Raw genomic sequence first — 14,308 nt, forward strand, 5'->3', positions numbered from 1 at the left:
GCAGCTGCCTTAGAAGTAATATTCACTACACCTTGGAGCTCACAGGCTCTATACAAGACTCAACAGCAGTTGTTGTTGTTAGAGACTCTCTCACGGAGCACCTGGATAGTGCTTGGCAAGGCAGGCAAGGCTATTGTAGAGGCAAACACCAGAGCTGCCTAGCTTGAGGCTGAGAACTAACAGCTTAAACATCAACTACATACGTATAAGATTACCTGTATAAGAAAGTGAGTCCAAGTTAACGTAAGTGCATAGCGAGTGACGCAGTCAAGCGAGTGACGCACCCTAACAAACTATTAGGCTTTCCTACCTTTAAACCTTAATAGACTAGCTACCTAACCTAGAATTGCTCCTAAAAGAAGATAGAATTAAGCTTGCACTTTAAGCAATTAAGAAACCTTAAGAGCTAAGCATGCAACGCTCTGCTATAGTATATAGGGTCTCTAAAGCAACTCTCTGCCGCTAACACGCTAGGACGCAGTTAACACGCAATACCTACCCTAAATTAGTAAATCTTTAGAAGATAGAGTAGAGAATGCTTATATAGTATATTAGGAAGCTAGATTTCTAAGGATTTACCCTAATGCTTTATTATATTAAAGATATAGCTAATTAACTGCGTGCTGCATATAGCGCAAAGCCTATTAGCCTATAATAGGCTTTAAACTTTGTTAAACGCAAACCTAGACTTAAATTATATATAACTTAATAGAGAGATTACTAGAGAGTCTTATATAGTAATCTAGAGGTTATTAGGCCTTAGTTTAACCTAGTACGCAATATTAAGGCTAAGTATAGTATTCTAGACAAAGATATCTATAACTTTAATAAGACTAGCTTTACTATAGGTATTAGAAATTATATTAAAGTAGTTACTATATTAGAGAGATATACTAAGCCTATTAGGTTATAATAGGGAGACTATAAGTAAGTAACTTTTATTACTATAATTAATATAATAGGCTAGGTAATTATACTCTACCTTATCTTTAAAGTAAAGAACTATAACGGGTTCTAGTACCCTAATTTAAAGCCCTAATAGTATATTAGAGTTAGTAACAATAGCTAGACTATAAATAATATTAGTATAGCCTAGTTAAGGCACTTTATTAAGTAGATTAAAGGCTAGAAGGTAGGTAGCTATATACTACTTATAATTAATAGCTATAAAAGCTATAAATTACTTACCTTCTAGGATCTTTATAAGGAAAACAAGATAATTACTCTATATATGCTCTTATACTTATTGCATATTCTATAGCTACTTAATATAGGCTATTTTGCCTCTTTAAAGTAGGAGTATAGCAAAGAGATTAGAGTCTTAGTAATAGACTATATTAGCTAAATTAATAAGAAGGCCTTTATTGCAATATTTATAAAGGTTTTTAAGAAGGCATTCTTATAGGCAAATATTATATTAAGCTTTAAGGCAACTAGCTTAGTGCCTAATAACCTATTTATAGTGCTATTAAAGCTTAATATTAAGCTTTAGATGCTAACACTACCTCTACTAAGGGGGACCTAATAGAACTCTAAGACACCTACTAATACTAATAAGATAAAGTCTTAATTAATACTGCTTTATAATTATATTTAAAAGCACTAAGGATTATTACTAACTCTAATAGTAGAGATTATTAATTAGCTATAGAGAGGCACTATAATACTACTATATAGGTAGATGTTGTTAGCTACCTAAGTGCTATAGCTTAAAGTATTAAATAAGGCTGCTTCTAAATACAAATTATATAAAAGAAAGCAGATCTAGAAGGGTAAGAACCTTTTAAAGGAATAGGTAGAGGATTTAATAGCCTAATGCAATATTAGGGCGTAGGTAGAGGGGGAAACGCATAAGAGTAGGGCCTAAATAGGTGTAGGTAAGTAGGGCAAAAGGCACTGCAAGTGCTGTAGTAAGATAAGGCATAACTTGCATATATATAGAAAAGATATAGTAGATGTTAGCAATTAATTATATATACTATTAGCTATAGTATAATGTTATAGTGTTGAGTAATTGCATATAGAAGGCCTAATAGTTTGTTAGGGTGCGTTACTTGCTTGACTGCGTCACTCGCTATGCACTCACGTTAACCTAAATGAGCAATTCAGCAACGTTGACAGTATGAAGGCTGCGATTGACCAAGCGGCGGCTCTACAGGCTCAACAGGCAAGCACTTCACCAGAAAAAGAAGCTCAAAAAGCAGCAGCAGAGGCAGCAACTCGTACTCTTGATTCTATGTGTATACAGTGGCAAATTTAATTGTTGTTGTTGAGAGAATCACGACTCTATACTGTGTGACTGCCGTGGGTGGGGTGCGCGGGAACCCTATGTGCGCGGAAAGTATATGTCCGAGCTTATATAGCCGAGCTTATAGCTGCTAGTAAAGAATACAAAGTTGGACACAATTCTTTATTATCTTAGGGATAGAAGCTACAATGTTAACAAGGTAAACCAATTGAGCAAATCTTAGATCTACCCCTGCAACTACGACATACTCAAACGAACTCAAAACAATGTACAATCTACCATCTGTACAGTAGTAGGAAGTGAGCCTAAGATGCCAATCGTACGGAATGTAACAGGGTACGAAGGAATGGCAAAACTACTCAGTACAGATGGATCCTTCACGTGTTCCCAAATCTAAAGGCTCAGGAGGAATTCGTGGACATGATGGTTGACTTCATCCGCCTTTTCAATGTGGACAAAGTGTCCAGAATCGACTGTCCTGAACTGCATGGTGGGCGCATACGGCAGAGTGGTGATCATCTGCGTCGAGGGGACACCAACGTAGTCGAAATTCGCTGCGACGAAAAGAAGAGGCGCTTCAACCATGCCTGGTTTGGATTCGTTCTCTGTGGTATTTTTACATCAGGACATGATTCCCGTTTCCAGTGAAAAGGACAGTATGTGTTGAGAAGGGGCATCGCTTACCTTTCTCGTCTGCAGTGTTGATTCCCTCGACGAATGATCGGTACCATTTGAGATGAGCCTCAAGACCTCCCTGAGCGGTGACGATAGATTTCCATTGCTCTCGGGTCGAGTTGGTGATGAATCCATTGCCGAACGGGGCTCGTCTGTCTGCTTCTAGCCATTGTTGGAACTTTCCGACCTTGACAAATTCTTCCTTCTGGGCCGTGTAGTTTGACGTGTAGGCCAGGGAGTAAAAGGAGTCCAACTGTACTCTAGTAAGCTCGTGAACGTGCCAAGTCGTTCATCGTTCAGCTTACCCTTGCGTCCATGAGCGCGGGCGTCTCTGACTTTGTGAAGAAGTACCAGTATCCGAAAATAGGCCATCCAAATCCAGCTTCGGTGATATTGTTGAAGTTCTCAACATAGCTTTGGTTCAAATCGAAGCCCGGAGCGACGTAGCCGACGTCTAGAAATGACAGAGCAGAGATATATTCGGAGTGATATGTGTTAAAGCGGGAAAGTAACAAAGATCCGCTGAGGCAAATTAGTCTTGAATGGGTGGAAGAAAAGGACGGCTTCATGCTTACAGGTCGTGTCCAATAGCAACTACCTTTTCAAGACCTTCACAGTCAAGCAGTTCAGCAACTTCAGCAGCCATTGATTTCAGATTGTAGGACTCTAATTCAGTGGGCGCATCTGTGCCCCCAGAACCCAGTAAGTCTGGTGCTATGATTCCGTAGCCGTTCCTGGAGAACCACTCGATCTGATTGACCCAGCTGTATGAGGATTCCGGGAATCCATGGAGGAACAGCAGGTACGGCTTCTCTTGCTCGAAGGGCGGGCTGATAACGTAGCGGTACGTCCTTCCTGAGACTGGAAGCTTGACGTTCTTTACATTGCGCACGTAACTGGTGTTTGCAATATCCGTCTGGTATGCTTTAGCGTTCGCGGTTGTTGCGACGGCTGTGTGCTGCTACTTACAGTGTCAAGGTTTACATTAAACTGGCATGTTGAGTTCTGCAATGATCAGCAAGAATTTTAGCGTGTCTTTGTAGACTTGATCAAGGCTCGGAATATTTACTTCTGCGCGGCGCGTCGGCACGGATGCTCCCAGCGCAAGCGAGAAGCTGCTTGCTAGAAGGAGAGTCTTGAGCGTGGCAATCATTGCAACTAACAATTCGATATCTTCGTCTATCAACTCGCTGAAAAAAGGAACGACGTAGTGCTAGGACCTACTTGATCAAATTTGCTAGTGTTGACTGTTAACTGTTTGCTGCAATTCCTGGACGGGTCGTAGTAGAGAGAGAACGGCGCTGTCTTTATAAATAGTTGTCGCAAGCAAATCATTCTACCCTGAATTTTGCTCATTAAACTCAAGACCGTGTGCCCTCAAGATCGACGTTCAATCTGATTACTTTCTCGGCTTTTGGTAGCGTGCGCGTTCGAATGATTGGTGCGGTTTTCCGCCACTAATGACACAGGATCTACGCCAGCAAGTCCACAGAATCAACGTTTCAAGGGTGTAAAGATCGTCGTCAAAGTGCTGTTGTTGATCGCGTTCTATAGAAGCACGGCGTGATGTAAGTAAGAGTGTTTGCAGAATTGTAGTATAAGTGTCCGCTGCGTTTACAGAGCTGTTTCTTGTATAATGCTACATAGTGTCGACTTCTTCCTGAAGCCTACGGGCTTGATTCTCTATCTCACATGTTGAGATTAGGTCGGCCAAATGTTAGCTCTTGCTATATAGCTAAGAGGAGAAAAGCGGTGTGTCCGTCACCTGTACGGATAGCGGTGGAGCTGTTCGGCCGAGATCCTACATAGTAGAAGTCGTCTATAGTGGGGTAGTTAGATATCATACTTAAAGACAATTAATGAAAAGATTTCCTGTGTTGGGATACACCCCCATGCTGCCTTATCTCCGGAGATGACACTCCATAGAATACATGCATTATCAGCTTCTAAACGCGGTCAAACACTGAACTAGCTTACTGTGGTCTCCGGCGAAAGCAGTGTACAGTGGGGCTTGCACAGCAGGTGTTGCCTTGGATCAACGGAATGGCCCGACTGACGAAATACCTCAAACGCTATGTAATTTGTATGTAATCAAGGTCTCTTAAGTCTCTCCACTATGCAACTTGTTATCCTTTATTACCCTTATTAGACAAGGTTGAGATTAGCCAGCTTCGATTTCCGGTGGCAAGTCCCACTGTACATACTTTCGCCGGAGACCATAGTAGATTGCATTTTTGCAATCCTAGTGCATTCACTTCCACCCACGAATTAAGCTTGACGCTCCTTCATCACGTTCGTAGTGTATAACAATTTTGCTACAGTAACATTTGGCAGGTTCTACAGCCACGTCGCAGAAGCCCAACACTTTCGAACTGAGCTGTTAGGTTAGGGCTCTCTCTGTTGACTTCGTGATTCAGAGCTTTAGAATAGTGAGAGCAATGTTATCGCAATGTACAGGCTTGCCAGCAGCGTAACAGAAACCTCATGAATTGACCCTGGTATTAGTAATCAATCGGATGGCAACGGCAACACGACCGGGCCGATAATGCGTTCGGATCAATTTTGTTCAACGCTAGCCAAGAGATTGTACACGTCAGTAACGACCCAAGGACAGGAATCATAGCTAGACAAGACATCAGTATAAATTTAATTTTCCCTACCTTTCCATGCCACATCGATAAGACGTCTTCTGTTCTCGATCATATGGACAATTCTTAGGATATCTTCAAACACTTCAGTTTTCTTCCAACCTCTACGCATCACAAACAGCACCATCATCCAACATGGCTGAGACAATTTCTCCCGACTACCTCGTCATCGGCGCAGGCGCGGTAGGCATGGCCTTCGTTGACACCTTGGTCTCTGATACCGAGGCTACGGCGGTCATTGTCGATAGCTACTCTCGTCCGGGTGGTCATTGGACTATCGCCTATCCGCATGTTACCCTTCATCAGCCGTCCAGCGCCTACGGCGTCAACTCTCGAGAACTCGGCGAAGGCAAAATAGACAAAGTTGGTCTCAATAAAGGCTATGCCGAGTTGGCAACAGGCGATGAGATCGTTGCCTATTTCTACAGAGTTATGCATGACACCTTTCTTCCGTCCGGTCGAGTCAGCTATTACCCGAAACACAACTACATCGGCGAGGGACAGTTTCAATCAATCATTACGGGGAAGGTTATTCATGTTGGATCGAGAACTCGCATCGTAGACTGCACCTACGCGAAGGTTAAGGTTCCTGCTATGAGTCCACCTGCATACAAGGTCTCGGACAAAGTGAGGCTCATCACGCCCAACGCTCTAGCAACGCTCAAACGACCTCATGGCGGCTATACCTTGGTCGGGGCCGGGAAGACTGCACTCGACGCAGGCTTGTGTCTGCTGGGTTACGGCATAGACCCAAACGATATTACCTGGATTGTCCCGCGCGATTCCTGGTTTCTTGAACGCGGTTCCGTGCAGGATCAAGAGAATACCCCTGATCTTGACAAACTGATGAAAGAAAGAGCTGACGCCATTGTGGGGGCCAAAACATCTGATGAGATGTTTCTGCTCATGGAGGCATACGGACACGTGTTACGCATAGACAAGGACATCAAGCCTACAATGTTCAAGTTCGCGACTGTCACAAAGGCGGAGATTGAAGAATTGAAGAAAATTAAGAACATTGTACGCCAAGGACGGATCATAAGCATTGATCCAGACAAAGTCGCTTTGGAGCAGGGCACATACACGCCTGTGCCTGAATCCCTCTACATTGACTGCAGTGCCTCCGCTATCTCAAACTGTCCGGCTGTTCCTGTCTGGAACGGCCGACACATCACGCCCCAGCTTCTAAGGATCGGTCAGCCTACGCTTAGCGCTGCTCTCATCGCCTACCTTGACAACAACTACGACGACGAAGAGTTCAGGAACTCCCTTTGCGAACCTGTTCCTGCGTGTTCAAAGCCAAAAGATTACTGCGCCGTCTTTTTGGTCACCCTAAGGAATCAGCTTAAGTGGATGGCATTACCAGATGTCGATGCTTGGTGTGCGAAGTCGAGACTTTATTACCCGTTCTTTGATCCGCCGCCGCCTCAGGATTCTCAAAAAGCCGCGGCTTGGTATGCTACTCACCTAGAGAACCTGAAGGCTGTCTGCAATAAGTTCGAGGAACTTCTTAGCAAGGATACTGCAATCGCACATAATGGCTGATTTGCTTACACCACGGTTATCTATCCGGGGAAAATTGACCCGGATATAGCTAGATTCCATCACGGTTTCTTAGGCCACTTATTCCTACGAATTCTAGGTTATGTTGCTAGAAAATGCACGATAATTCCCTTAGATTAGACTAGAATACTAACGTGAGTGCATAACGAGTAATATAGTTAAGCGAGTGACGCACCCTAACAAACTATTAGGCCTTCTACACGCAATTACTTAATACTACAACATTGTACTATAGCTAATAGTATATATAATTAATTGCTAATATCTACTATATCTTTTCTATATAACATACCCCACAGGCGAGCGGATTAACAGGCGAGCGAATCACTTTTGCCAAGCCCCTACCAAAACTTAACCTATTATAGCCTAAAATACTATACTTTAGTCCTGCACAGTATAGTACAGGCTAGAATATTATTTAGAGACCTCTTCTATATTAATCTTGCACGTTTGCGCGTTGTGTCCTGTCTAATTGCATCTTCTACAGCGCTGTTAGGTTAGCTCGCCCTCTTAAGTGCGCACCTGCTTCTTTGCCCTCTTCCTATTACTACGCGCCCTAAACTCCTTTAGAGCTGCTAGCTGCTGCCTATCTTTAACTATTAGGGTCTCTTCCTTCTAAACTTGCTTTCTTTTATATAATTTTTGTTGCATAGCGGCCTTATTAGCTGCTTAAAGCTCCTTAATTTCTTGTTAAGCTAAAACTAGCTTATAGGATAAGATTGCTCCCCCCTTTATATAGTGCTTAAGCGCGCTTAGAATAGAATTTAGTAAGCTGCCCTGCTGCCTCTTATACTTCTCTTAAATTAGAGTTAATTATAACCTAAATTCTAGAGTGTTACTAGGGGTTTACAACTGCTAGGGTATATTATTAGTAGGGAGTAGTAGTAATAGAGTTTAAAGCTTTATATTAAGGGCTAATATAACCTATTCTAGATTAAAGGGGACTAATCTAGTACCTTAAAACTCTCCTTAGATATTACTAGAGGTAAACACCGCATTATAGGCTGCTTTAAAGTATAGCAGGAACTTAGTCTTTATAATATAGCTAATTTAGTTATATATAAGCAATTTAGCTTAGCGCCTATATACTATCTTTAAAGGGGCAAAACAGCCTATATTAAGTAGCTGCAGAAGGTGCGATAAGTGCAGAGGCATATATAGAGTAACAATCTTATTATTCTTATAGTATTTCTAGAATTAGAGCGATTTATAGCTCTTATAGCTGTTAATAACTAGTAGTTAGTAGGTACTAGCAGTATGCTCCTTTATATATATATTAAAGTGCTTTAACTACTTAAAACTAAGCTTATTAGTAGTTTAGCTATTACTAGAGACTATAATAACCTAATCCTAGGGCAGGTCTTCCTCCTTATACTAGCTAGAGAGGTAGTAGCGCGCCTTAAAGATAATAAAGGGTAGAATAGCCTATCCTTTAGCATTAATACCCTATATAACTGTTATCTACTCCTAGTTGCCTAGCTAGACTACCTTTAGCCTTCCTTATCTCTCTAAAGCTATAATAACTACTCTCTAGGAGATCTAGCCTATTATAAAGCCTATTTTATTAAAGTTATACGTATTATTATCTAGAATACTATACTTAGCTTTTATATTTTATACTAGGGAAAACTAGCCCTATATAACTCTAGAATCCTTATAGAGGGCTTACTTATAGTTATACCTATAATTAAACTTTACTTTAAGCTCTAGTTAACGCTTTATAAATATACTAGGCTAGTTTATGCTAATAGGGCCTAGATTGCGCTCTGCGTGTAGAGAATTAGCTATTATAGCTATATCTGCTAGCTAAGGGCTAAATCCTTGCTTGTCTAGCTTAAGTATATAATTAATAATTACCTGCTCCTTGTTATTATTTAACCCTTATAAGTTAGGCATAGTATTAGCTTATAAAGGCTGTCTAGTAAGTTAATAGCTTAGTATAGCTTAAGAAACATTATAGATAGCTGCAGCATATTGCTATAAGAGTTTTGCGTCTTATTTAAGAGCTTAAAGCGTAAGCTATATTTAAGCTTCCTTTAACGCATTAAGATTAGGTTATTATTAAGGCATTAGTATATAGAGGATACTTTAGTAGAGGCTTAGTAAAAGTAATTTACTTGCCTATTAATCTACTTGCCTATAGGGTACGTTATGCATAAGTTATACCCTATCTTACTATAGCGCTTATAGTGCCTTTTGCCCTACTTACCTACACCTATTTAGGCCCTACTCTTATGCGTTTCCCCCTCTACCTACGCCCTAATATTGCATTAGGCTATTAAATCCTCTACCTATTCCTTTAAAAGGTTCTTACCCTTCTAGATCTGCTTTCTTTTATATAATTTGTATTTAGAAGCAGCCTTATTTAATACTTTAAGCTATAGCACTTAGGTAGCTAACAACATCTACCTATATAGTAGTATTATAGTGCCTCTCTATAGCTAATTAATAATCTCTACTATTAGAGTTAGTAATAATCCTTAGTGCTTTTAAATATAATTATAAAGCAGTATTAATTAAGACTTTATCTTATTAGTATTAGTAGGTGTCTTAGAGTTCTATTAGGTCCCCCTTAGTAGAGGTAGTGTTAGCATCTAAAGCTTAATATTAAGCTTTAATAGCACTATAAATAGGTTATTAGGCACTAAGCTAGTTGCCTTAAAGCTTAATATAATATTTGCCTATAAGAATGCCTTCTTAAAAACCTTTATAAATATTGCAATAAAGGCCTTCTTATTAATTTAGCTAATATAGTCTATTACTAAGACTCTAATCTCTTTGCTATACTCCTACTTTAAAGAGGCAAAATAGCCTATATTAAGTAGCTATAGAATATGCAATAAGTATAAGAGCATATATAGAGTAATTATCTTGTTTTCCTTATAAAGATCCTAGAAGGTAAGTAATTTATAGCTTTTATAGCTATTAATTATAAGTAGTATATAGCTACCTACCTTCTAGCCTTTAATCTACTTAATAAAGTGCCTTAACTAGGCTATACTAATATTATTTATAGTCTAGCTATTGTTACTAACTCTAATATACTATTAGGGCTTTAAATTAGGGTACTAGAACCCGTTATAGTTCTTTACTTTAAAGATAAGGTAGAGTATAATTACCTAGCCTATTATATTAATTATAGTAATAAAAGTTACTTACTTATAGTCTCCCTATTATAACCTAATAGGCTTAGTATATCTCTCTAATATAGTAACTACTTTAATATAATTTCTAATACCTATAGTAAAGCTAGTCTTATTAAAGTTATAGATATCTTTGTCTAGAATACTATACTTAGCCTTAATATTGCGTACTAGGTTAAACTAAGGCCTAATAACCTCTAGATTACTATATAAGACTCTCTAGTAATCTCTCTATTAAGTTATATATAATTTAAGTCTAGGTTTGCGTTTAACAAAGTTTAAAGCCTATTATAGGCTAATAGGCTTTGCGCTATATGCAGCACGCAGTTAATTAGCTATATCTTTAATATAATAAAGCATTAGGGTAAATCCTTAGAAATCTAGCTTCCTAATATACTATATAAGCATTCTCTACTCTATCTTCTAAAGATTTACTAATTTAGGGTAGGTATTACGTGTTAACTGCATCCTAGCGTGTTAGCAGCAGAGAGTTGCTTTAGAGACCCTATATACTATAGCAGTGCGTTGCATGCTTAGCTCTTAAGGTTTCTTAATTGCTTAAAGTGCAAGCTTAATTCTATCTTCTTCTAGGAGCAATTCTAGGTTAGGTAGCTAGTCTATTAAGGTTTAAAGGTAGGAAAGCCTAATAGTTTGTTAGGGTGCGTTACTCGCTATGCACTCACGTTAGCGTGACAACCATGATTCTATCAAACGCTCAAAGGTGGGGTGGCTCACTCGCTGACCCGGCTCATGAGGTGCACGGACACGGTAGAGCCCTCTAGCTATATTTGCTCTAGCTGCTGCACGGATTGGAGCCATGTTCTGCCCCAGACGCTACACGGATTGGTCTCCGATTGGAGGGTGCTAAGACGATCGCGAAACCTCATCTTCGCCCCTGTTATCTCGGCACGGTATAGTCAGTGCATGGCTTGCTAGACATAGTCAGTGCGTATGAGGCTTGGAAAACACATCTTGACTCTCCAATCTATAAGTTTCCAAGTCGCCAACTCGTATACGATCCGTGGTCTGATAACGCCTTCTTTCCATTGCCCTTCCACATTCAGTAATGGATTGTGACAACACCAAAACTGAGCCTAAGCTCGCTGCTTCTGATCAGAACCTATCTCTTGTCCACAGTACGCCCCAGCCTGGTATCGTCACGGACAATGCCGATAATCTCCAGCGCCGACTTGGGAACCGTCAGATTCAGCTGCTGGCGATTGGCGGCGCCATCGGTACAGCCCTCTTCGTTAGCATTGGCAACGGTCTGGCTGCAGGTGGATCAGGCTCCCTTCTCATTGCCTACTCTTTGTGGTGCATCGTCGTGGCAGCTATCAATAATTCTATCTCGGAGATGGTAGTCCTTCAACCCGTCGCTGGAGGCTTCGTACGCATAGCCGGCCATTGGTTCGATGATGCCCTCGGTTTCATGGTCGGTTGGAACTTCTTCTTCTTTGAAGTCTTAGCCATTCCCTTCGAGATCGCAGCTGTTAATTTGGTGGTCACTTACTGGACGGACAAAATCCCGGTGGCCGCAATTTGTGCTATCTGCATTATACTCTATAGGTACGTGTCACCCTTCTGTCTTTAGTTGGCGATCTTGCCGAAGTCCAAATCTGATCTTAAAGGCGAACGCCAGCTAACTCTACGATTGCATCATCATCAATCTCGCTGCGGTGCGCTGGTTCGGCGAGGCCGAGTTCTGGCTCTCGGGGGGTAAGGTCATTTTGATCTTCATCGTATTATCCTTTACCTTCGTCACCATGGTGGGTGGCAATCCGCAAAAGGACGCCTACGGTTTCCGCTACTGGAACAATCCTGGTGCATTTGCCGATAACCCTGCCAGGTCGTCCACTGGCAGTTTGGGCCGATTTGAAGGCTTCCTTTCATGCTTGTGGTCGGCAGCCTTCACCATCGTCGGACCTGAATACATTTCGATCGCAGCCGCCGAGACGAAGCGACCCCGGGTGTACGTTAAAGGCGCCTTCAAGACCGTGTACTGGCGCTTCGGCGCCTTCTTTATACTTGGCTCGCTTTGCGTTGGAATTGTCGTACCATGGAACGACCCTCAGCTTCAGGGTGTGTTTCTTGGCACCAGTGGAGGGGGAGGCACTGTCACAGCCTCTCCTTACGTCATTGCCATGTCAAATATGGGAATCGGTGTGTTGCCACACATAGTCAGCGCCCTTTTAATCACCTCAATCTTTTCTGCGGGCAACACTTATGTGTACTGTGCTACGCGTACCCTATACGGCATGGCTCTCGAAGGTCGCGCACCCCGCATGTTCTCTAAGACTACTACTTCTGGAATCCCCGTATACTCTTTCCTGGCTGTCATCTGCTTTGGTTTTCTTTCCTTTCTGCAAGTCAACCAAGGCTCAGCCAAGGTCATTTCCTGGCTAATTAGTTTAATCACAGGCTGCGGCATGATCGACTATTTCACGATGTGCATCACCTTTATCAACTACCATAAGGCTTGCAAGGCCCAGGGCTTGGACCGTGCAACTCTGCCTTATTATGGCTGGTTGCAACCTGGATGCGCCTATCTTGGAGCCATCTCCACTTTCCTTGTCGCTCTCTTCTACGGCTATTCGGTTTTCAAGCCCTTCAGCGTCGAGGGTTTCTTCCAGAACTATACCATGCAGCTAGTAGCTCCTATCCTCTACCTGGGATGGAAGATCATCAAGCGCACGAAGAAGATCAAGCCTGACGAGCTTGATTTAGTTTGGGAACGACCAATGATCGACATCTACGAGGAAAGTTTCGTTAGTCCTCCGAATGGGTTCTGGTTAGAGATGGCCCAGCTATGTGGCATTAAGAGGCACGTTAATGACAGCGAACGTATATCATAACCTTGCAGATGCCATATTTGACTGTCCCTTTTAGTGCTATACTCTGCCTATTAGTGGATTGATCTATTGCTATCTGATGTATCTAGAGGCTCTAGTGTCTAGTTTCGGAACGTATTTTCAAATATTAACATGTTTACAGAATCTCTGGAATGAGCTTGCAATTTTATCAGCCCTCAAGTTTCTGCTTCGAGACCTTCACATAAGCTCATTATCTTGTTCGAAGGTGGCTGTTACAGCATTAACCGCACCGGGCGTAAGAACACATGCTCTGCGGGCCGCGGTTACAAATTAGACATTTTTTCCAGAGCCCACAAGCACGGTAGATACCCAGCAACATAAGCAGGTTGGTTGTAAGGCGAATAATATCGTCTCATGCAAGGCAGCTCTGATAGGAGACTATCGGCATGTAATGCTCGAAGTTTCACCTCTCTGATGCTGATAACTAGGATGTTTGAACCAAAGGGCGGGGTCTCCCATCTCAGGCGTTAAAGGTGAGCCCGGTCGAGCCTGAGATTGCCGACCGATGGTCGCACACTGGAGCAATTAGCTGATCAAGCATCGAGGTCTTATCGATGCCGGAAGCTAACGGAAAGCGTTTCTTTTTACGGCGTCGATATTCTCATCCTGATATTCTAGCTGTCCCAGTGACAAGCCGATTGACACGGGACACTGATTAGTAGTATGCCATATGGGCTATAGAGCTACCGGGCTGTGGATCGCGATATGAGCTCATGAGCTCGGCACCTCAGCGTTCCCCGTCGTGCCATGTTCGGAGTGAGATAGGAGCATTCACCCATACTAGGTCAGCTCTAGCGAGTGCCTAACAATGGAAACAAATACGTGTTTAAGACCAGCCAACCATCCGCTTCTCCCCACGGAGGGACTTTCCGATCTTATGAGAACGGAATTTTATTCCGGACCGCAGAGGACAAGGCCCGCTGGCTAGCAGTTTAAAGCGAAGCATAGGCCCTACGTTTACAAGCCGAGGTCTCTGCCTAGGCTTGGCACCCTTGCCGCGTCTCCGCACGTACCGGTAATGCGTACCCGGGCGCATGCGCTACGGTACCGGGTCTGTGTGCGCACCCGAGTCAGGCAACGTCCGAGAATGACGCCAGCTCACACACGAATGAGGCTGTAGAGTCACCTGCAATAGCTATTATCACGAGGTTCTATAGCGAA

At 42.2% G+C, this 14,308-nt stretch overlaps 3 protein-coding genes across 3 annotated transcripts; 2 read left to right on the forward strand and 1 right to left on the reverse strand.

The window, feature by feature from the left end:
• Positions 1–2,402: 2,402 nt before the first annotated feature.
• Positions 2,403–4,333, reverse strand: C7974DRAFT_381665 (putative epoxide hydrolase 2). Its single transcript, XM_046140596.1, has 7 exons — positions 4,148–4,333; positions 3,993–4,096; positions 3,893–3,928; positions 3,499–3,839; positions 3,229–3,445; positions 2,933–3,176; positions 2,403–2,853 (listed from the first exon to the last, which is right to left on the reverse strand). The coding sequence occupies exons 2-7, from the start codon at positions 4,074–4,076 to the stop codon at positions 2,642–2,644; spliced, it is 1,134 nt and encodes a 377-aa protein (XP_046002247.1). The 5' UTR covers positions 4,077–4,096; positions 4,148–4,333; the 3' UTR covers positions 2,403–2,641.
• A 1,194-nt stretch (positions 4,334–5,527) lies between these two features.
• C7974DRAFT_381667 (pyridine nucleotide-disulfide oxidoreductase-domain-containing protein) lies at positions 5,528–7,437 on the forward strand. The gene has a single exon (XM_046140597.1). It carries the CDS (start codon positions 5,707–5,709, stop codon positions 7,114–7,116), a length of 1,410 nt encoding a protein of 469 aa, XP_046002248.1. The 5' UTR covers positions 5,528–5,706; the 3' UTR covers positions 7,117–7,437.
• Positions 7,438–11,263: 3,826 nt separating this feature from the next.
• C7974DRAFT_459408 (amino acid permease-domain-containing protein) lies at positions 11,264–14,075 on the forward strand (the record flags this gene model as incomplete). The annotated part of the gene is made up of 3 exons (XM_046146100.1): positions 11,264–11,847; positions 11,972–13,065; positions 13,943–14,075. Exons 1-3 carry the CDS (start codon positions 11,344–11,346, stop codon positions 14,073–14,075), a joined length of 1,731 nt encoding a protein of 576 aa, XP_046002249.1. The 5' UTR covers positions 11,264–11,343.
• Between the last annotated feature and the right edge of the window lie 233 nt (positions 14,076–14,308).

Source organism: Boeremia exigua (genome assembly GCF_020726555.1).
Source record: "Boeremia exigua strain MPI-SDFR-AT-0100 chromosome Unknown C7974scaffold_1, whole genome shotgun sequence".
Classification (NCBI taxonomy): Eukaryota; Fungi; Ascomycota; class Dothideomycetes; order Pleosporales; family Didymellaceae; genus Boeremia; species Boeremia exigua.